The 22,029-nt window shown below is 36.4% G+C and overlaps 2 protein-coding genes across 2 annotated transcripts; one reads left to right on the top strand and one right to left on the bottom strand.

Annotated features, from left to right (window-relative positions):
* The first annotated feature begins 2,646 nt into the window (after positions 1-2,646).
* LOC121949403 (growth hormone-regulated TBC protein 1-A-like) lies at positions 2,647-9,430 on the top strand. Its single transcript, XM_042495077.1, has 8 exons — positions 2,647-2,769; positions 4,055-4,200; positions 4,273-4,431; positions 4,653-4,774; positions 5,729-5,825; positions 7,562-7,734; positions 7,833-8,018; positions 9,133-9,430. The coding sequence occupies exons 1-8, from the start codon at positions 2,708-2,710 to the stop codon at positions 9,232-9,234; spliced, it is 1,047 nt and encodes a 348-aa protein (XP_042351011.1). The 5' UTR covers positions 2,647-2,707; the 3' UTR covers positions 9,235-9,430.
* A 1,294-nt stretch (positions 9,431-10,724) lies between these two features.
* Positions 10,725-18,995, bottom strand: lamp1b (lysosomal associated membrane protein 1b). Its single transcript, XM_042494608.1, has 6 exons — positions 18,632-18,995; positions 15,042-15,235; positions 14,810-14,938; positions 14,610-14,676; positions 13,902-14,069; positions 10,725-13,471 (listed from the first exon to the last, which is right to left on the bottom strand). Exons 1-6 carry the CDS (start codon positions 18,690-18,692, stop codon positions 13,332-13,334), a joined length of 759 nt encoding a protein of 252 aa, XP_042350542.1. The 5' UTR covers positions 18,693-18,995; the 3' UTR covers positions 10,725-13,331.
* Between the last annotated feature and the right edge of the window lie 3,034 nt (positions 18,996-22,029).

The following is a 22,029-nucleotide window of genomic DNA, read 5'->3' as shown; positions in this document are numbered from 1 at the left end:
CTCGCTCTACAGGGTTCCCACAGTCATGAAATTCCTGAAAAAAAAAAGATAAAATTACAAAAACTGTTTTCTAGATCTGCAAATGGTTTGAACTTAACATAATGTTTTTTAAAGGTCTGAATATACATTGTTTTTGGTTATTGATAGAAATATGATCATAAAAAATAACATAATGCAAAATACAATTGATTTTTATGGATTTTCAGATTTCTAGCCCCCAAAAACCAGCGCAGCATTGACATATTGTAAAGTACTCGTATGTGTTGGTCTGGTCTATTGAAATGTCCGGTTTGTGAATACAGATATCAAGTGCTAGAAGTTTGCTTTTCCGCAAATACCTGGGAAGTGCGCGTCTATAGGACTACCCATTTTAAACAGCTTAAATAAACTACTAAAATGCGTGGGAACCCTGGTTCCACCGGAGCTCCGCCAGACCAGTAAATCATCACCTTTAAAGTTCCCTTTAACCAGTTCTGCTCTATGTTTGAAACAGGAAAGAGAAAAAGACCAAACACACTCAAACGTTAACAAGACATTAAAGTATGGTTTTATTTTTGATGCAAAAACTGTCACAGTCACTATTCAAGCTCCACATGGCCGTAGCTACCATGTAAGGGTGGTAGGCTCCTGTTTTTGTTTTTCTATTAAGTATTTAAGAAAAACGGCTGGGTGCTAAAGGACTATGTACTTTGTCTCTCATCACTTCCTTAAAAAGGGATGTTTGAATGACCAGTATGAACGGGAGGAATAATAACAACAAGCAAAACCTGTTTCAGTGTAAATATGGGCACCCTAACTGTTGTACTCAAGAACCAACATGAAGTACTGTATGTGTCCGTATCCACTAAGGACAGCAAGGACGTGTCCTCAGAAGAGCTGCAAAAACATGAGGAGATGCAAACCAGGCAAATGGTTAACCCCAAAAAATTGAGAGAAGGGGCCCCAGATGGCCACTCATACTGGCACATTTTGGAAAAACAAACTATAAAAACCCTTAAACTTTCCATAAAGGCACTGTACAGTGCACCACAACTGGGGCCCCTTCTCTCTGTAAAACCTTGATGGGCTTCTCTGCCATCTCTGCCATCGACAGATTAATCGACGATAAAAAATAATCAATACGTGCAACCCTAGTCCTAAAAATTGTAATAAGTAAGTATCATTTCCTTAGTGTAAAATCACTGGTAATTTTATTTGATTTTTTTTCTCGTTATCTTAGAATAAACTATTTATATCTAAACTGGGAGCGGTTCCTTTTCCACGTAGTCTGCCGTGTTGTACAGTAGCCCAGAATGGACAAACTAAACGCTGGCTCTAGATAGGCCCATTTATGTTTTTTGCTCTCCTACATGCTTTGCACTCTGGAAAAGTTTCAGTTGGTTGCAATCTGTAACCTCTCCACTAGATGGCACTAAAATCTTCATTTTAATCTCTAATTAAAAAAAAAAAATTATGATAACAATATTGATGAAATGTACAGACAAGATATCTTAACAGTTTAAACAATAGGTTTTGTTTGTTTGTTTGTTGTTGTTTGGGTTTTTTGTTTGTTTGTTAGTTTTTTTGGTAGCCAGTTAAACCACTGAAACCTGGAGTGACTTAATTTTTCTTTTGTTGCTTTTGAGTGCCTTTCACAAGTATTTAAATCTTTGATCCCTGAGCAAAATCATGCGATTTCTTTCAAACATGGGAAAAGTGATTAAGAAAACAATTTTTTTAAATTCTTTTTAGAACAATCATAATCATATTTTAATTATGTTACAGAATTATTATATTTTTTAAGCACTTTTGCACTTTTTCTTGCTTTTTTGCCTTGTTTTGTTTGACTTTTTTTTTTTTGTTTAATTTGCTAATTTCTTGCTTAGTTTAGATAGATAGATAATTAATCCATAACAGGAAATTACATTTGTTCCGGCAGATAATTTACAGCTAACCTATAACACAACATATAACACAAAAGCATAACTGTAATTTTCCACAGGGAAAAATAAAATCTTAAAAATAAATTTTAAATGATAAATACTAAAGAAAATACTCAGTTCTAATAATAATAATAATAATAATAATAATAATAACAATAAAATAACAAATACTATGTAGTGTATAACATTTCAGCATGCAAAAGTGCAGTTGTAAAAAAAAAAAAAAGGTCATTTAAGAGCATTAAAAAGTCTAATGGCAGCAGGCGGGAAAGTCTTTCTACATCCTTCAGTCCTGCATCTTGTGGTTAATTTCTTCTTTTGTTGCTTATTACTTTCTTCCCATGTTTTTGACAAAATCAAGCCATTTTGTCCAGGTTTTTAAGGGTTAAAATTTTCTTAGAGGAATTAAAGTTAAGGGAATTTGGACTCTGTATTTCTAAAATCCTGGCTAGGCATTAATGTCTTACCGTCTACAGAAACCTTGTTTTGATAAATCATTGACAGTAGTATACACAGGGACATACCCACACACATTACTGTTTCTCTTCCTCCGTTTGTTGTGCATGCAAATAAAGCCCATACCTGCGGATGTTACCTGGGCGTTATTTAAGCTTGCCCCTCCTCCCAGTGAAAACTGTAAGGTGAGTCATTTGAAACTCAGATCACTTTGTTATTTACCTTGACAGCAGCCGGCAGTCCTTTCCCAAGGAGAAGAAGTGAAATCGGCTCCTCTGTGCAGGTTGTTTACGGCCGCCGTGGACTTTACCTGCAGCACATGACACACAATGGAGATGGAAATGAAAGGAAATTCTTCTCAGCCTCTTACATGCAATAATGGCAGTGAAAGGTGAGCTTGATGTTGCGTTCAATCCCACTCTTTTAATGTGTTACATGTATATTCTTCACTACCAACTTAATTACATCTGCTAACTCATTTTATTTGCACTTTATATTTTAAGCTGTTAAAGGCCAACCACCAAGCTCAGTAAAATATCATAGCTAAGAGCTGATTTGTGGAAACATATTCTAAGGTTATTTTTGAGCTTGAATTTTGCTCCTTGCTACTAATCCCACTTGGAAGTAATTTAAAACTGTCTAATCATCCAGCTGAGGTATCTGATCTCCCCGCTACAGAAACCCAACCCAGTGGAGGCTGTTGTAGTGTCTGCCATCAGGGAACAGAGTGAGAAAGAAGGGTGGGGAGGAAAAGTGACCCCAGCTGTCAGCTGTTTCTTTATAGTTTAGTTCATCAGGATCCCCATTAGCTAACGCCAAAGCATCAGCTAATATTCCAGGGGTCCAAAAATAAAACACGCAATATAACAATTATATACATTATATATATATTCAAACATCACATTACATACAAACAAAAAAGACAAAAAAAAGAGTCACATATCAAATGTGAGACATTTCAAACAACATATGCAAGCCAGGTTTTTGTATGTTACATCCTGTAATTTACTGTTGGGTCATGTATTCTATTAAATGCTCTTTTAACCCTTTGAAACTTAGATCGACATCAGTTTCCTTGTGCTGCCTCGAGACGCCATTCACGAGCATTTAAACCTTTGAATCATCAGCAAATTGGTTTGATTTCTTTTAAAATGGGAAAAGGCAATCAGCAGCTTGTCATGAAATGTACTGCAAATTGCAAAAAAAAAAGAAAAAAATTAAAGTTGACGAGAAATTGACTCAAAAATTACTTTTAAAATACAGAGAGAGAGAGAATACTTAGAGAATTGTCAAATTAGTGGAAAAAAATATCAAGAAAACAATGTTATGATTACTATAAATATACATGTAAAATTAAGTTACAGAAATATGTATTTGTTTTTAATATTTATAAACCTTTTTCAGGCAATTTAAGGTAATAATCTTTGCTCATTTCAGGTAAATTTCTTGTAACTTTTTACCATTTCTTTTGCTAATTTTTGCTTTCTTTCCATGTTTTTACAAGAAATCAAGCCACCGCCAGGTTTCAAGGGGTTAATTCTTTCTTGAAAGCAGCTGTGGTATTTATTTTAATAACTAGATTTGGTAAATGTGTTGGCTCTGTAAATCACAGAAGAAAACTGAGGCTTGAATCACAAACTCAGAACATGGTCACGGTCGTTCATTTGTCCCTGCAGGATTGACCCCTATGGCTTTGAGAGGCGTCACGATTTTGAATCCTACAAGGAGATGATGAACGAGTACGTATCCGTCCTCAACAGGAGGTCGATGAGATGGTCCAAACTGCTTCAAGAGAAGCCACACGTGGAGAAGAACTTGACAGGTAGGAAGTAATAAACATTCAAACACACAGCTGTTTTGTTATAGGATGTAATAACAAAATCTGTTTTGGAAGTGAAAAGGTATGTGCGGAAAGGCGTGCCTAATGAGCACCGGGCCAGGATCTGGATGGCGGCCAGTGGTGCACAGGAACAACTGGAGAGCAACCCGGGTTATTACCAGTCTCTGCTGACCATGGAGCACGACGGCAAGCTTAAGGAGACCATTCAAACAGGTGCAAACGGCCTTTCAATTTCAATTTAGCTGCTACAGTTTCAGGTTTGGTATTGCTGGCTCATTGTCACATTAGGCGGGTTTCCATTGCAGATTTGTGTGAAACTTGAGCGATTTTTTTGAAACACTGATAAAACACAATTGTGAGATGATTGTGTGTCCATTGAAGGAAACTTGTTTGTATCTCCAAATAATTTCAAAATTCTTGTCATGTTTTTACAGACATGCACAGGACTTTTCCTGACAACGTCCTCTTCAGAGGAGGAGAGCCGAGCCTCCAGAGCGCTCTTTACAACGTGTTGCTGGCCTATGGACACCATAATAAGGACGTGGGGTACTGTCAGGTAGGTGTTCAGGGGCCAATACCGATACTGATTATTAGTACTTAATGAAACTGATAACTAATATTTGGAACCAATATGTATTTACATTAAAAATGAAAATATTTCTGTCAAAATTTTGAATTTGGAATACACCAAACTCCAACACAAAAGTTCCCTGCTACTTTTTTAAAAAATAAAATTTAGTAAAATTTTTTTTTAAAAAAAGTTGTAAAGTAAAAATAGCTCCCTGAAACTTTACATCTTAAAAGTTCCTCCCATGCTGACAACTCTTTGCAGGTATTGCAGACTGCTTTTCCTGCTGTTGGTTGAGTGTAACAAACACAATTTTTCATGAACTCATTTGAAATCATTAAAATAAAATGCCAATGCAGATAATCGGCATTGCCAAATATGGGCCCTGATAATCGGCCAGGCCGATAATCTGTTGATCCTTACTGTCAGGTGAAGAATAAACTTTCTCTCCTCTCGCTAAACATAACGTCTGTTTAGATAAAGACTTTTACACAGAAAACAGGACCAGCTAGTTCGGTATCGATTTAAATATTCTGTGGTATATTCCTCAAATGTGGCTTTCTGTGCAACATTCACTATTTCCTGTTTTCTTTCCTGTAGCTTCAGCAAAGTTAATCGTTTAATCTAAATTTCAAAGTCATATTTTGGTGTATACTGATGCCGAAACTTCTGGCCAGGTATGCCACCTCTGTAAACCAAGGAAATCAATGTTTTTATAAAAACAAACAGGTCAACAGTTACCTGTTTTCCCCAGTTATGCAAGTATTTCATGACCACTAATTTGACAATATGTTGGAGACAAAATCACAACTTTAACTAAGATTTTGGAGATATGTTGTTGGTGTGGATATGTGCAGTATATGTGCTGCATGTGTCTGTAAACTCACAGTATGTCAGTGGGTTCACACGCAGTCAGATCATCGCTGTCTCTGTTCATGTCAGGGCATGAACTTCATTGCAGGCTACCTCATGATCATCACCAAAGATGAGGAGAAGTCCTTCTGGCTCATGGATGCGCTGTTGGGCCGAATGCTCCCAGGTAGAGTTTCCATTTTAAATCCACATCTGCACTGCAGAAGACTGCTAAACTAACCAAAGTCAATGCATTAACAAAAATGGCAAAAGTGTGATTTGTCTAACCCTCAGAGCTGCAACAAAACTAACATGACCGTGAGGGAGATGTCAGTCAAACTCCTGAAAAGAGGTCTAATCAGAGAGCTGAAGTGAAAACACCTGTGTCAGTGAACCAAGGTCACTGGGCCTTCAATCAGTCTAAGTTTACGGTACATATTATGCTCTGTGCCTCACAATAAATGAATGTAAACTAATGAAAAATACAAGAAAAACCTAAACATAACGAATTTAAACAAAGACATGCATGACTAATATATTAAACGTACTAAAAATAGACACTGGAGAGAGTTAACCCTTTGAAACCTGGATAGTTTTCTTGTGCTGCATTCACACACCTTTGATGCCCAAGCAAACTGGTTTCATGTCTTTAAAAAAAAAACATAGGGGAAAATGGCAATGGCCAACTTAACAAGTAATGTCATATAAATTGCAAGAAATTGATAAAAGGTGACAAGGAAATTACCTAAAAAGTAGTTTTACGAAAAGGGGGAGGTTACTAAAAAAAATAGGGAAGAATATCCAGAAAACTATATTTATATTTAGAATAATTTTATATTTAAAAATATGTAATGGAAAAATATTTTAGATTATTACTTTTTAAGTATTTTGTTGGGTCATTTTATTTTATTGTTCTTTGTTGTATTGTTGTTTTTTATCTTTGTTGTGCTTATTTCTAGGTAATTTTCTTGTAACTTTTTTTTTTTTTTTTTTACCAATTTTTTGCTTTTTTTTGGGCCATGTCTTGTTAAGTTGCTCGTTAGCTTGCCCCCACATTTTGAAAAAAATCACACTAATTTGCTTCAAAGGGTTAATATAGCAGAGATGTTACAGAGGAGAAGTTTGTGGGCTCACCGAGTGGCATAATTTGACAGCATGCAGTTTTTAAGGGAAATCCTGTCAAATATTTATATCATAACCAGTTTTAACGATCTTAAAATCTTTTTGATTAAGTCATGTGAGATGAAAGAAGCGCAGACTCTTTGGAGCAGATATGATGAGCTCTTTGCTCCAGTTGAAGCTGTGGCAGCAGCATACTGAACAAGTACAGACTTCACAGACCTGAAACTAGTGCAGCACAGTAATTTAACTCTGCTGACAAAGGTCAGCATATGTTCCTGTTTATAAAGGGAAGAAAGACAAGATCTTGTGTTTGCTACACCACTAATGACATTTATATGTATTTGCCTGCATTAGTCAGTGATCCACTTCTTTTGTACTTCTTTAACCACTTTTTGTTCTTATTTTAACCACTTTTTGTACTCCTTCACTGTATTTTATCATGGCCTGTTTGGGTCACTGATATCAGAGTTTTTTTGAGGGAATTAAGGCAGCTAAAATATTTGTAGTAATGACTATATAGGATTGTGTATCAGCTGCAACAGTGCAACTGAATAATGCTTTCTCTGGACTCTAGTTGTTATATAAAGACTAAAGAGTAGTGGACCCCGGTTGGAGCCTTGTGGGACTCCACGTGGAAAATTTATTCTTGGAAGAAGTTCTTGACTAACACGGAAATCTGAAACATTTAGTACTTAGAGACAGAAATAAACCAGTTCAAAGAAGTGCTCAAAAGGCCGACCATTAAGAACCACTACAGCTCTCAGATAAAAAAATAAACTCACACTTTGTTTGATGTTGTAGACTTCTACAGCCCAGCCATGTTGGGCCTGAAGACTGACCAGGAGGTCCTTGGGGAGCTGGTGAAGGCAAAAGCTCCTGCAGTAGGACAGCTCATGGCCCAGTATCCTGGCATATGGACACTGGTGGTGTCCCGCTGGTTCATCTGCCTCTACATTGACATACTCCCAATTGAGGTGAGGAAAAGTTCGGTTTTAATGGTAGACGAATTAGGAATTCATGATGTTGAAGCATGTCATTTTACAGATGTAATTATTTTTTCTTGTGCTTGTAGACAGTTCTGCGGGTCTGGGACTGTCTTTTCTACGAGGGCTCAAAAGTTCTTTTCCGTGTTGCCCTTACTCTCATAATCCACCACCAGCCAGAGATCCTGAGAGCTCGCTCTTTGTGCGATGTGTGCGAGTGCTTCAAACAAATCACCAGTGGAGCGTTCACTCTGGACTGCCACACATTCATGCAGGTGTGTCGAGAAAGAACAGAAACACCACCCTGCCACTGGCAAAACTATCTAAAACTCTAAATCTGAAACACATCAGACATTTTTATTATTAAGTTTTCAGTGGAATACTGTGTCAATTTGATGATTAATCTCTCACTCTGTAAAATGTATCAAAAAAACTGTGAAAAATGCAAATGAGAAGTTTTCAGAGCACAATTTGATGTCTTCAGAATATTGTTTTGGCCATACAGCAGCTCTAAACCAAATATAATCTATTTAACCTAATATAATCTAGTTGACTACCTTAATATAATCAAAAATATCTTACCCAGTATAATCTATCAAACCTATATGACTAACTTAATATAATCTATTTTAGCCAACCTATTATGTTGTTGACTAACCTAATATAATGAAATATGTCCATCCTAAAATAATCTTATATATATATAGACTTATTGTATAACATATATATCTAACCTAGTTTACTAACCTTATATAATATAACCCAATATCACCCAATGTAATCTTATATTTTTTATCCAATATAATTGACTTACATAATATAATTTACTATATCTGACCTAACATAATCTAATTTATCAAACCTAATTTAATCTATCCACCCTTATATGATATAAATGAGTATTCTAATATAATTTATCTAACCTAATCTAATCTAGTTTAATATATATAACATAATATGATCTAATATATATAACCTATTATAAGCTTATTGGGTAACCTAATATAACCTGTACCTTATATGTACATTAACTATCATCTACGTCTAACAAAAGCAACATTTGAGAGACTGGAACCAACAAATTTCTGTCATTCTGTTCTTGAAAAAATGACTTTAACTGTTACACAATTATCAAAGTTGTTGCAGATGAGTTTTGTGTTGATCAGCTTAATTAACTAATTGTTTCAGCTCTGAAGTGTTTTTTGTTATTGTTGTTTCACTGCTGTACTTTTACAAAAACTTTATCAAATATAAAGATAGAAATGTTTTTACCATGAGGGGAATTACAGGCTGCATGTTGGTGTGTATGTCTTTAAGGGAATAATCTTGAAAGTTAATCCATTTGGTGACGTTCCTTCAAACTTTTTTTTTTTTTTTTTTTTTTTGCAGAAAATCTTTACAGAACCGGGGAGTCTGTCGATGTCCACTATTGATAAACTGAGAGACAAATGCAGACAGCGAATACTGGAGGAAGAATCTGGACGGCCATGAACTGTTGGATCCAGCATTTATCTCTGTTTGGCTGGATTACAAAAACAGCTCTCATTAACTCCGTACCATCAGGCACCAAATAGACAAACTGGGTATTTTTTGGCTGCTGCTGTTAAAAATTGCTTTTCACACTCTAATAGACTGAATATCTAAAGGATGTGCTGAAGCTTCCTTGACCGTGTAGATTTTTTTACTGTCTTTTGTTCATGGTCCCATATTCTGCTGCTATAGATACTTCACCACTGGATGCTTTGAATAAAGTATTTAAATCTGCCACATTGTAGTACAGGATTTTTTTTGTGGAGAATAGAGGAAAAAGCTAATTAATGTCACGTACCCTGAAACACCGTTGTAACCTTCAATTCTCTTTCTGAAGTAACATGAGACACAATTTTGTTTTTCACTTTTTATTATTAACAGAAACATAATAATTTGCCCTATGCCAATGCCTGGTTAAAAGCAGTAAAGTAGTATAAACCCCACCCTGACTAGGGGGGCGACTCTGCCACCTGGACTCTGACTGGCTGCTCCTCTGGCCCCCTCCCTTGAAAATCTGCAACATGAACTGATGTAAATAAACCTTTTCCTGGTTCTATTCAAATCATTTAGTGAATATACTTTTTGTAATCGGCTCCAGGAGCCTGAGGGCCGCTCTAACAGTCAAAACACCTTTGGACAACTGTTCTCCACCCCGCCCTGCAGACAGACAGACTGATGAGCCCCGAGGTGACGAAACTGTGAAGAAATAAAACCTGCAGTTCAGAGTCCTTTGATTTCAGTCTATAAAACCTGCATGGCTGAGCCCCAATCTATTTAGTTTATTCGAGGCTCAATAGTGAAAGTTTGGTTAAATTATTTAATCTTTTAAAACCTGGGTCAACATTGCTTTTATTGTGGTGCTCCTTGTGCAGACACCTTTCATTTAAACTTTTAAGGTTTAAACTCTGAGCAAATTGGTTTGATTTCTTTCAGAAACATGGGAGAAATTGCAAGAAATTAGATTTTAAAAAATATTTAAAAAATAAGCTCGGGCAAAATGTTCATTAGGCTTTATAATTATCATAATTATATATTGAAAATTGTTGTTTTTGCATTTTTTCTCAGGTCATTTTCGTGTTTGTTGTTTACTTCCCTTTTCTTTTTATTGTTGCCAGTTTCAGGTTATTTTCTTGCAATTATAATTCTTTTTTTTTTTTTAATTTCTTGCTACTTAATGGGGTCATCTCTTAAGTTGCTCATTACTGTCTCCAAACAAGCCAATTTTCTTAGGTTTCAAAGGGTTTAAAAAAAAAAGTCAACATTTACTCAAACTCTTTACACAGTAATGCGCTTTAGTCTTTGATACATAAAAAATAAAAACAAAACAATGCATTCTGAGTATTTAATACCACAATCATTCAGATATTCACTGCACCTATTCTTCTAACGATTCCAAACAAACCAGGAACAGGTTTGACGGCTGACGAACTGCACGAGGGCAAAACACAAAGTCTCGTTCATTCACTTTTATTGACCTCTCCTTTAGAAAACAGTTCAAACAAATCCATTAAAACCTTATTAAATCACTACATGGACATTTAGATGCGGGAGAAAAAAAACAACATAAAAAACAAATATCTGCACTTTCTCCTACAACATCAAACAAAGCATATTTATGGTAGTAACAGTACACGAAGGCGATGTGAGACACAAAGAAAATGTCCCTGACATGGCAGCACACAGTGTCAGTGAGCGAATGAGCGAGTACCTCTGTGGTATTGGCTTTACTTTAATCCCATCTCCGTCACAGCTGGGAAGGCACTGATGAACACTGACCAGAGCATTTTGGCCACTTTAATTGTTACATGGGGCTGTTTGTCAGAACTTTAGTGCAACGTCTTTCCCTTTAAGCAAGAAAAATCCCCAGTGGGCCCAAATCAGGGGAAAAGAAAACAAACAAAACCACCCAGTGGAGTAAAACACTTCAACATTATCACACTCTTACAGTGATGTCCTGAGCTTTTTCATACACGTAAAACAACAGATGTGTTTTTTTTTTCTTAAGCAACTCCTGTTGCGTGCAAATATTGTAACAGCAAAATCCAAACGAGTGAAGACTGTAAGTTCAAAGGACCCAAGAAACGATCTTTTGTATATGAACTTCTCACCCCGTTGACTTGAATTTGTGAAAAGTTTGTTTTTATCGCATCGCTCCACAGTGAACAAAGAATCCAAAAATAGAGAAAACTGCAAGTATTTTTGCTAAAATATGTCAATATTTAAAACGTTTCCAGATACAAGTAGGTAGCGTCAGCATGTTCGCGTTTTTCACTGAGCTTGCACATGCGCGTTTCTCGTATGCAGAGGTGATTTATATTGTTTTAGCGAAATGCATGCACGAGTTGTGTGAGTTTGTAAATTGATATTTGCTGTAGTTTTCTGTTGTTAAACACTTTCCTGTTTACTGCGATTCAACAGTTATTCTGTCAGTTTTTGGATTCTCCGTTCACCGTGGAGGTTTTCTACCCGAATTCGATGCAACATTGGGTGAGTTACTGATATTGAAATTGTCATTTTGTTGGTGACGTATTCTTTCAAAGGAATATTTCTTCAATATGGGAAACATCAAGGAATACAGGCCTAAAGCTGTATGAGAGGATTGACGACAGTCTCATGTCTGTACGTACGGTTATATTAAAAATGCAGACAGCAGATGGTTTGCTTAGCATAAAAAGAGAAAACTGGGTAAACAGTTACCCCGGCTCTGTCTAAAGGTGCTAAATCTTACTACCAGCTCCTCTAAAACTCACTAATAAACACTTTATTTTTTTGTTTTTTTAATCTGTACAAAAACTGAAATGCAAAAAAAGTCATGTTGTGGTTAACGCTTACATGCCGAAGTATTTTATGGCTTTTTTAATAGTTTTTTTAAAATTTCCTTCTTCTTTTGCCATTTTGGGGATGTTTATTGGCGTGTAGCCCCCAGCTGATAGCAGTGTGCATGTGAAATTTGGACGTCATAGAAAGATAGCGATTAGGTAATAGCAGCAGGACACATCCAAGAGAAAGCTACAAAAATCATGGACACAGCGGGGGGATATAGTGAGGCAAAAAGCTGGGGTTGGCTTTCACTTTAACACTTCACTTTGACACCAATAACAACAAGTAGGCACCAATCCTCCACAGCATACCTTAAATTAATGAGATATAATAAGTTAATTAGTGAGCTTTAGGGACCAATCACACGGAGAAGCGTCACTAAAGAAGCCAGCAAAACCATTTTCTATATTTATGTTTTCACGGCACACCTGCCAGGTGGAATCAATATTCTCATGCAACTTTCTGCAACAAAGCTAATAAATCTATTTCCCAGAATGCTGAATTATTCCTTTAAATGAGGCGAAAAGGCCCAAACACCGTTATCTTACAAAGCTTACAAATGCACAGTCAACATACAACAAGAGGGAACGAGCCGCATCATCACTAATCCCAGTGAGCAACTTAAATCCTGAATGAACCTCACAGATCATCTTTCAGGACTGGGTTTTTAGTGTGTTACATAAAATCTGCATACTTGGGCTAAATGTAGAGCTACAATAAAAAAAAGTCTTTACTGTCTGAAGTGGATTAAGTTAAACAGTCAGAAATATTCCCTTTAGAGTAACAACAAACCTCATCGACGACTAAAAGGTGGTCGCTCCAGAGCAGATAAACGATAAGAAAAGCTACAGTAGCAATTCCCTCAAAAATCCCACAAATCCCTCAAAATTCCTTTCACAGAAATCATAAATAGTACAATTCAATGTGAGACTCTCGTGGACCCTCTGATCAACAACACTCCCGGCTTTATGGAGCAGTTAAATCATTTCAATACAATCTCCAAACAAAGCCCCTTTTTTTTTTTATGAATGAGCGGGTCAGTTCAGAAAGAGCATTTCACCTCCACAAAGTGATGAAGACTAGTTACTGATGAGGGCAGAGAACAGCACACAGAGGCAGGGACGGGGAGGGACAGAGAGGGGACAAGAGGGGAGTGTTAAGTCTCATAAAACAGTGGTTAATCTGAGGGGAGGGACAGCGTGCTCTGGCCTCTGGGAACATAAGAGTGACCGGTGACCTCAGATGGTCTGGTAGCCGGCGTGGCTCCTCTTCCTGCCGATGAGGTAGGCCAGGAGCACGATGAGGACGAGACCGGCTAAAGCTGCTCCGACTATGATGGGGATCAACATGTCGTCTTCATCCAGCTGGCATTCCTCAGCTGAGAGCGAGGGGACAAATTAGAGCAAGAGAGCAGATTTATTTTGTCACATTTTCTTTTCTTTTTTTTGAAATTGTTTTTATTTTCTTTTTATTCTTTTATCTTTTCAATTTATGTTTTGTGTTTTATTTCCTTTTATTTGTGGTGTGATTGCTTTTAATGTTTCTGTTGTTTTTGGGCTGTTTCGTCGTATTATTTTATATTGACGTCACATGTCCAGCACCTTGCATTATTTGTCCTCTGGTTTTAATTTTATCCTAACTCTACCCCAGTTTCTTCTCGCTTGTGTTTGCTGGGACTGTTTGGCTTCCTGTTGTTGTATCGCCGTCTAAGCTCTGTGTTCTTTGTAAACTCTAATATTATTATTATTATTATTATTATTATTATTATTATTATTATTATTGTTGTTTTACTAGACAGAAGTGTTTACCTGCTCCAAACTGATCTCCGGTGAGGCCGAAAGGCTGCACCTGCACCTGGAAGGTGTTGATGGTCAAATCGTCTGCCACATCCAGAGTCTGCTCCTCACGGCACATGTAGGAGTACCCCAGGGTGCCCCGCAGGTAGTCCAGACTGCGGTTATGGGCTGAGACGGGATCTACAGGAGAGGACAGAACAGGGGATGATTACAGGAGGAAGACAGACAGGATACAAAGTCACACATCTGACGAATAGTTTTAAATGAAAGGAAATAAACCGTCAGTAACGTTTCGTCGTCAGCTCCAGAAAACACGTCACTTTGTTATATTATCTGAAAGATTATTCATAAAGACGACTGTGATAATTGGACTACATTAAACATGAGTTTTCCATAACTGTCAGATTTTCCAGAGCTTTCAGCTGCATCTATGGTTTTCTCTGTTGATTGTAATGTTCCCTTGCTGATACTACTTTGTCAAAATATCAGTTTTAAAGGCACTCTTGCAGCTCAGTGGTTAAGATTGCAAAGATGTTGCATTTCTTTCTCTCTTGCAGGTTACATTTTGTCCTTTGTTGTGTCTCCAAACTGACATCCATGGTACATTTTGAACCACACTACATGCATTATATTTCCATACCCAATATGAGCCGAAAAAACCTGCTGATTAATCTGATAAAAAGGCAGTTAGAGTGAATATGGGATGTAAGCTGCACTCACCTTTCATGTCTGGCCAGCCTGCTGACAGAGACACTTCACTCAGGTGGTACTTACTGGTTGTAGTATTCTGCAGAAAAACATCAAAATCTCAGTAACACTGAGGTAAGTTTACCTTAAGCTCCCGCTGCCATCTAGTGGCTGTTTCGGGAATTACATGGTGTCATTTACACATAGTTGTGAGGGCAGACAAAGTAACCTACCAGAGTAAAGGTAAAGGTGAGGTTGGTCTTTTCTGCATCCGTTGAGAGCTGCAGGGTGGCGTTGTCTTGGTCACATGATCCAGAGAACTTTGTCACATTGGGCCGCAGGTTCACAACATCCTGCACAGTCTGTAGATGAACAGGAGATCACATTTAGCATTTAAAACCTGTTAATGTGTCTATATTTTTAGCTCCAACAGAATTCAGACAACTGCTTGGGGGATTTAAGTACCTTATTCTGGGAGATGGAGTTAAAGGTGATGTTGAGCTGGAGACCCATGGATGCCAGTAAACAGGTGGTGCCGTTGCTGTTCTTGACCTGGTAGGTACCTTTCTCAGGTTTGCCGGGGTCTTTGTGCGGCGCAGCGGTGGTTTGGGCTGTTGTGTGCGGAGCAACGGTGGCAAAACCCTGGTGCAGGAGAGCACCTGCGAGAGGTATTCAGTTATGAGTCTACAGCACCTTTTACACATGCACTACAAACCTGAAATTATCCTAAGGAGCTGTGTGTGAGAACGCAAATATCCAAATGAGTTGGATTGAATAAACAGACGTCATCCTGCCATCTCCCTGGTACGATGTCTGTGTAACGTCTGATTGAGCTCATGTGTGAATACAGCAGGTAACTGTCCCGAAAATTCACAGCTAGTGAGTGGGTGTGCTGACATTTCAATCACAAGGCTTTTGCAAAAAGTGAAGAAAACAAACATCCGAGGGTGCAGAAAAGCGGTCATTTCTGCAAAGACGGCAAGAAAATGTCAAACTGGAGAAATGACGAGATTTGGAATTTCTGTAAGGGCCCACACCGAAACTGTCAGACAATATTAAGGATCGACAAAAGACTCTGACTCTTGTTCCCAATACCAGAGAGCACTGAGATTAGTGGTGCCATCTAGAAATACTATGGTGGAGCTTGATTTTAATAAGAAAAATAATAATATCGTGGCCATAACAAATAATATGTTTTTTTTTTTTACCGTTTACTGCTTCTATTTTTTGTCAGTGAACATGCAAGTGGTTTGAACTGGTCTGAACCACTATGGGGTGCTGCTTCCTTCTCAAACACACACCGTGTGTGAGAAGGAAAATCTAACCATTAATCCTCTATGAGAGAGGCAAAGCTTTCCTGGGTATGTACCACCCTGTTATATGCCGTCTTTGTCTTTAGTATAGATCACGTAGAGTACGTTATTAGGTTATTAGCAGCACACAGATTTTTACAAACAGCATTTTAACAACAGCTACTAATAGAAGTAAGAAGTATGGATCTGTTATTGGGTAATTCAGTGGTCAAAAAGATGCATTTGCAAAATTTTACATTCATCTGCTGAAGGGAGGAAACTTTCTCCATGCTCACATTAAATCTCAGTTTCAAACGTTGACATATGAGCACGATTTTGCTTTAAGGTCAATTATGATTCAATATGCAGTTTCCACAAGCGTGATGCAGAAACCTGAACCTCCTGGTCCAAATGCTGAGAATGTACTTTTCAGTGAAATAGGAAGAGTCTTGTGACCAGCAGTTAATCTCATGAACAATTCTGCATATTTATGGCCTCTGGATTAATCAGCAGGGCAGGAGGAGGAAATGCCACTTTTATAATGTTTAACCACATAACTGAACTTTTTTCACTGAGCCTCGTGAAGTAATCTTGGGAAATTCATAACCTTCCCTCCCACGGGAAGTGGTTGTTAGATTTCAAAATCTTGCACTTTGATTTGTGGATGTTAAAAGTTGAAGATGAAATCCTGGAGTTGAAAAAAGTCTTGGTATTTCACTCTTGACGTGCAAGCTGGTTAGTTTGTTTATTGTTAGTAAAATCTTAAAATGAGTAAAAAATAAATGAATAATAAATTTATAATAAAGGGAGTTTCGACAAAAACAACTATTTTAAGCTTAGATTTGTTTTAGTTGTTTTCATGTGAGCGTTTGTTCCACATAATGTGTTCAGGAACTATCAGAAATTTTAAAATCGATATGAAAAACTATCAGCTCTGTTCTTGCAGTTTCTGGCTATGATAAATGGTGTAATTTTTTGATTTTTTAAAAAAGAAAATATGCATGTTTTTTTTTTTTTTTTTAAGTGAAGCAAGACAAACCAGTTGAGAACAGGCAAGACAGGACAGAGCTTAATATACTGGATGACATGACAGGTTTGTAAATAAACAAACAAACAAACAAGAGGGAAGAAAAAAGAAAAAACTAAAAGAGAATCAAGTCTTGTCGGGCGTGTACAAGCATGTTTTCTAAACACAAAATACGGCATAACATAACTGGAAATGCCTTCCCCCTTTTGCATCACCCCCTCCCTTCTCATAAATACAGTCCCTTACATCATTTTTAAAATACGTACTCAATAAGTAAAATACACAGATAAAGTACAATTACCTCCGAAATGAATTTATGTAGAAAATTTGAGTTTTGAGCATGTATTACTTTCTACCACTATTAATAGCACACTTCCACTTTTATCTGTCATTTTTCTACTGTTCACTTTCACTTTTGGGGAGGAATAGGGACAAACGCAAAGACAGGGTTACTGCAGCTTAAGGCAAAGTAGATTTAAGACTTTTAAAAACTTTTTAATGCCACTCAGAATAAAGTCTGGGACACTTTTCTAATAACTAGAACTAAAAAATATGTTTTATTTATTTGGGTTTTCAATTTTGCCAAAATATTTATAGTAATATATGTGCCTTTTTTTGCCCAGTGTAAAAGTTCAATTAACTACATCAAATGTTGAAAAAGCAACCATTTAAAAGGGACAAAAATGACAGGCAATGAATATATTATGTTATCATAAAAATGTATATTTGGTTTAACAACATAACTGGGAAATAGCTGCCATTTCTGGACAGTTTTCTTGGCAAATCTGTGTTGCAGTCAATCTGCATATGAGATTTCACTGTTTGGATTCCCATCATGGCGCGTTATGTTATTTTTAAAAAAATTTTTACAATGCAACATGAGAAAAAAAAAGATTCATAAATTCCTATTTCCCATATCTGAACATTTGTAAGACTTTAATTTAAGTCAATGCAATGACAATGCAGGCCTTATTTTAAGATTAATGAATTCAATGACATTTAAGACTTTTTAAGGATCTGTGTGAACCCTGAAAGAAGCAAAGTGACATTAATCCTGATACCTTTGCTCCGTGACTCATTTAACGCAGTTTTTGTTCCTTGAACTCATCATTTAACTACCCACACAGCATTCAGCAACCCCACATTAACCCTTTGAAACCTGGACTGACATCACTTTTTTTTCCTCCATTCAAATGCCTTTTCGGAGTATTTTAACCTCTTAACAAGATATATTCTAGAAATGACAAAAAACAGTTTTTTTAAAGCCTAGGGGAAATGTACAAAAATATGTCATTTTAATTATCATAATGACATATTTAAAATTATATTCGAGAATTATTTCAATTTTTTTGTAATTTTATTTTATTTGTTGTTGCTTATTTTCAGATAATTTTCTTCTAAGTTTATACGAATTACTTGCTAATTTTGGTCATTTATTTTTAAGTTGCTCATCGTCTCCATCCCATGTTTTTGAAAGGAATTCAGCCAATTTGCTCAGATTTTAAAGGGTTTACTAAGATCTGCAGGCCTGACAAACTAACCACTACAAAGACCTACATTTCTACTGAGTCATCACAGTTTAAATCTTTAGAAAACACACAAAACTGTGTGTTTTTTTCCTTGCTAGCGTCGGTACAAACAGTTAGGAGCAGGATATCAGTGACCTTCGGTGACGTTACTGTTTATCTGGATAGGTAACCGTAATTAACCGTAGGATAAACCGGATCGTTACTCACCTAAAATCAACTGTAACGTTACTCCCAGGCACCATGACTGGACATTAAAAATCTGCGTCATGTTTCTTCGGCTCCCCGTCAAGACAAAATCACAGCAACACAACCAGACTGCTAGTTAGCTAGCTTAGCAGATGTTGTGCTAGCTAGGCTAACGTTAGCGTAACGACAGCAGCGAAGTAAAAAGTCACGCGCAGTGATTTGTCGGGTTGGTAAAGCGATGCTTCCGGTTACAAAAGCCACCACCGTGTCTGGCTACGAGTTTAAACTTTTTGTATATTTGTATGTGCTAGCTGCAAGGTTAACTTCGCTCGCCTTTAACAGTTTATCACCGCCGCTACAGCAAAAACTGACGCCGCGGTCATGTGACAGAGGCTTTAAGAAACACCCAGAAAGTCACGTGGTGCACAGCAGCAACACAACATGCTGGTATGATTTTTTTAATTTGAGACAACCCTTTAAAACTTAAGAAAATTGGCCTAAATCTTTTCAAAAAACATGAGAAGAAAGCAATGAACAACAAAAGAAGAAATGACTCAAAAACTGGCAAAAGTACAAGAAAAAAATTGTAAAAAAGGACAAGAAAATTACCAGAAAATTAGTAAAACAAAACATAATAACCAAAAAAGAAAGAATAAAAAAACAAGGTTTACAAACCCTGGAAAAAGGGGGTTAAAAAAAAAAAAAGATAATTCTGTAATATAATGTTAAATATGTAATTATGATAATTATATAGATTTGTTTGTAGTTTTTTTAAATATTTTTTTGCAAATTGTATAACATTTTTACCAAGTTGCTCAAAGCCTTTTCTCCAGTGTTTTTAAAGAAATCTCATCAATTTGCGTAGGGTTCATGTTTCAGATAGATAGATAGATAGATAGATAGATAGATATACTTTATTGATCTCAAAACTGAGAAATTGGGATGTAGCAGTGCCATACAGTAAGAACAGAGAATAAAGAGCACACATTATTAACAGAATATAAAGGAATATGCTTAAAAAAAACTAAAAAAAAAAAAAAAAACTAAAAAAACTAAGAGACTGTACATATCACATATCTACATATATACATGTGTAAAGTGCGGAACAGTATCTGAATAAATATAAATAAAAATAAAGTTGATGAATGTTTAAATAAATGTTTGATAGACTGGAGTTTAAAGCGCAGACAGAGGTGAGTTATTGTAAAGGTGAATGGCTTGTGGCAGGAAAGATTTCCTGTATCTGTCCTTTCGACAGATGTCTGAGTTGCTAGCAGCTCCACCTATGAGATGTTTCCCCTTATTTCCCCTAAATTGACCCAAGTAGGTCAAATTATCCAATATTTTACAAAAAAGTCCAAAGACTGAAAACAGATTTGTGTATTGTAAATCTGCATTTACTTGTTTCCTTTTATTGATCTTCTCATGATCCCATCAGATTTATCTCGTGACCCTTCAAAGGTCAAAAGGTTCAAAACTGACTAATTGTATATAAAGAAGTTGAAACTCGATTCACCTCAGAAAAATGTTGCTTCACACACCGATGCATCAGTATTAACAATTTAGAAATGTCATGTATGTATGACATGTCAGTCCCAATGGCCAGTCAAGAATAAGTACTTTTACTTTTTATAATTCAAATACTTTTAGCAAACGACACTTCCATACTTCTACTTGAGTAAGATTTTCAGGACTTTTACTTGTAACAAGTGGTGGACGAAGTATTGACACTTTTTGCTTAAATTAAAGTAGCGATACTACACTGCAGAAAAACCTTGTTTCAGATAAAAGTGCTACATTGTTTCTGTAGAATGTGACACATTTCAGAATTATATATGAAATATCACCGAATTGTTGATGCAGTAATGTGTTCATCTCTTCATTTTTTTTTAGTTTTAATGAGTTTATTATTATTATTATTATAATCATTAATAGTGTAATTAATATAGCACAATTTATCAGATTGATTGCTTATATTTTCTATTAATAATCAGAACCTGTAAAATAACTGGTAAATTAATGTAGTGAAGTAAAAGTCTATTTGATTCTAAAATGGAGCGGAGTGGAAGTATGACTTAGCAGAAAATGTTAATATGCGAGTGAAGCACCAGTACCTCAAAACTGTACTTAAGAATAGTACTTTAGTAAATGTACTTAGTTACAAGTCTGCTGGGGGGGGGGGGTAACTTTGGCTACTACTACTATGTGTGTGTATATGTGTGAGTGTGAATGTGTGAATCTGACTCGAGGTGTCAAAGCGCTTTGAGAGGTTGTAAGACTAAAAAAGCACTACACATGTGCAGGTCTATTTAGCATATTTTGCTAATCAGTTGCATTCATTTGACATTCATTTAGTATTTTCTATATTCCACATTAAGATATTACATTAATATCTTACATTACATTAACCATTTGTACTTTATAGCATGGTATATACGCTAAAAAATAAATGCATTATATCCCAGATTTTGTTTATCTGTCTTTCAGTTTTATGTAGTTTTGTTGCCAGGGCTTTGTCCCTCACAGGACAGCGACAACCACCTAATTAAACCAATTACCTGGGTCCAGAGGCTTGAATGTGAGCGTCTAATTAAAGGTCCCTGAGGTCAGACGTCCCTGAATATTTTACACACATGTGCCAAAATGAAGTCTCCTGTCTGTGCAACATCACCTGACCTCACTTAACTGCCTGCACGTTCAATATTCTCCGTGAGTGTCACAGATCAGTGTGATTATGCAACCCGAGTCCGACACGACTCTGGAAAGATGCAGAGGTCTCATGTTTCTAACCTCTTCCTTTACACAGACACACACTAACATTCAAGCATCATAGGGTCATTTTATCTTTTGACCTTTTGAACACACCGTTACTTAAACAGACTGTAACTGTCTGCAAATGTCAAATCAATCTGTCAGCAGTCTGCTGATGGACTCCTCACATTTTTCTAGTTGTTCACCAACAGGCACATTTTGTACTTTATAAACTCTACAATCAGATTTTTATTCTCTGCTTGATAAGACGTGGTGGTCTGCTGGCCACATCTTTAGATAAATGCAGGGCAGTGATATCAGCTGCAGTTTTTAAAGTCTGTTTATCTCTGCAAGTAGGAAAACTGATGCAATATATCTGTAAATGTGCAGGGGTTACACTGAAACAAAACTCACCCAAAATCAGATTACTTCTTCATTTGCAAAACATTGCTGACTATTTCATAAGCTCGTACACCTATAATTTTATAATTTGTATTAAAAATTCACACAAAACACTTTGTTAACCCTCCTACTCTATACAGCATCTTTAAGCAGTATATAATAATCTTATAATTTTGTTATACTGTAATGTACTTATCATTGTATTTGTCAACAACTACAACTCATATGAAGAGCTGGTGCATGAAGAGTTAATAGTATCTATAAAA

Source organism: Plectropomus leopardus, chromosome 10 (genome assembly GCF_008729295.1).
Source record: "Plectropomus leopardus isolate mb chromosome 10, YSFRI_Pleo_2.0, whole genome shotgun sequence".
NCBI classification, from domain to species: Eukaryota; Metazoa; Chordata; class Actinopteri; order Perciformes; family Serranidae; genus Plectropomus; species Plectropomus leopardus.
This window is presented reverse-complemented; position numbering and strand designations above follow the sequence as displayed.

Excerpts from the sequence above, each read along its gene's own strand:
- LOC121949403 (XM_042495077.1), top strand. The coding sequence starts at position 2,708 with ATGGAGATGGAAATGAAAGGAAATTCTTCTCAGCCTCTTACATGCAAT. Across the intron at positions 4,201-4,272 it reads CGTGGAGAAGAACTTGACAG|TGAAAAGGTATGTGCGGAAA; the intron begins GTAGGAAGTAAT and ends CTGTTTTGGAAG. Across the intron at positions 4,775-5,728 it reads AGGACGTGGGGTACTGTCAG|GGCATGAACTTCATTGCAGG; the intron begins GTAGGTGTTCAG and ends TGTTCATGTCAG.
- lamp1b (XM_042494608.1), bottom strand. The coding sequence starts at position 18,692 with ATGACGCAGATTTTTAATGTCCAGTCATGGTGCCTGGGAGTAACGTTA. Across the intron at positions 14,070-14,609 it reads AGGCTGGCCAGACATGAAAG|ATCCCGTCTCAGCCCATAAC; the intron begins GTGAGTGCAGCT and ends CCTCTCCTGTAG. Across the intron at positions 13,472-13,901 it reads CGGAGATCAGTTTGGAGCAG|CTGAGGAATGCCAGCTGGAT; the intron begins GTAAACACTTCT and ends CCTCGCTCTCAG.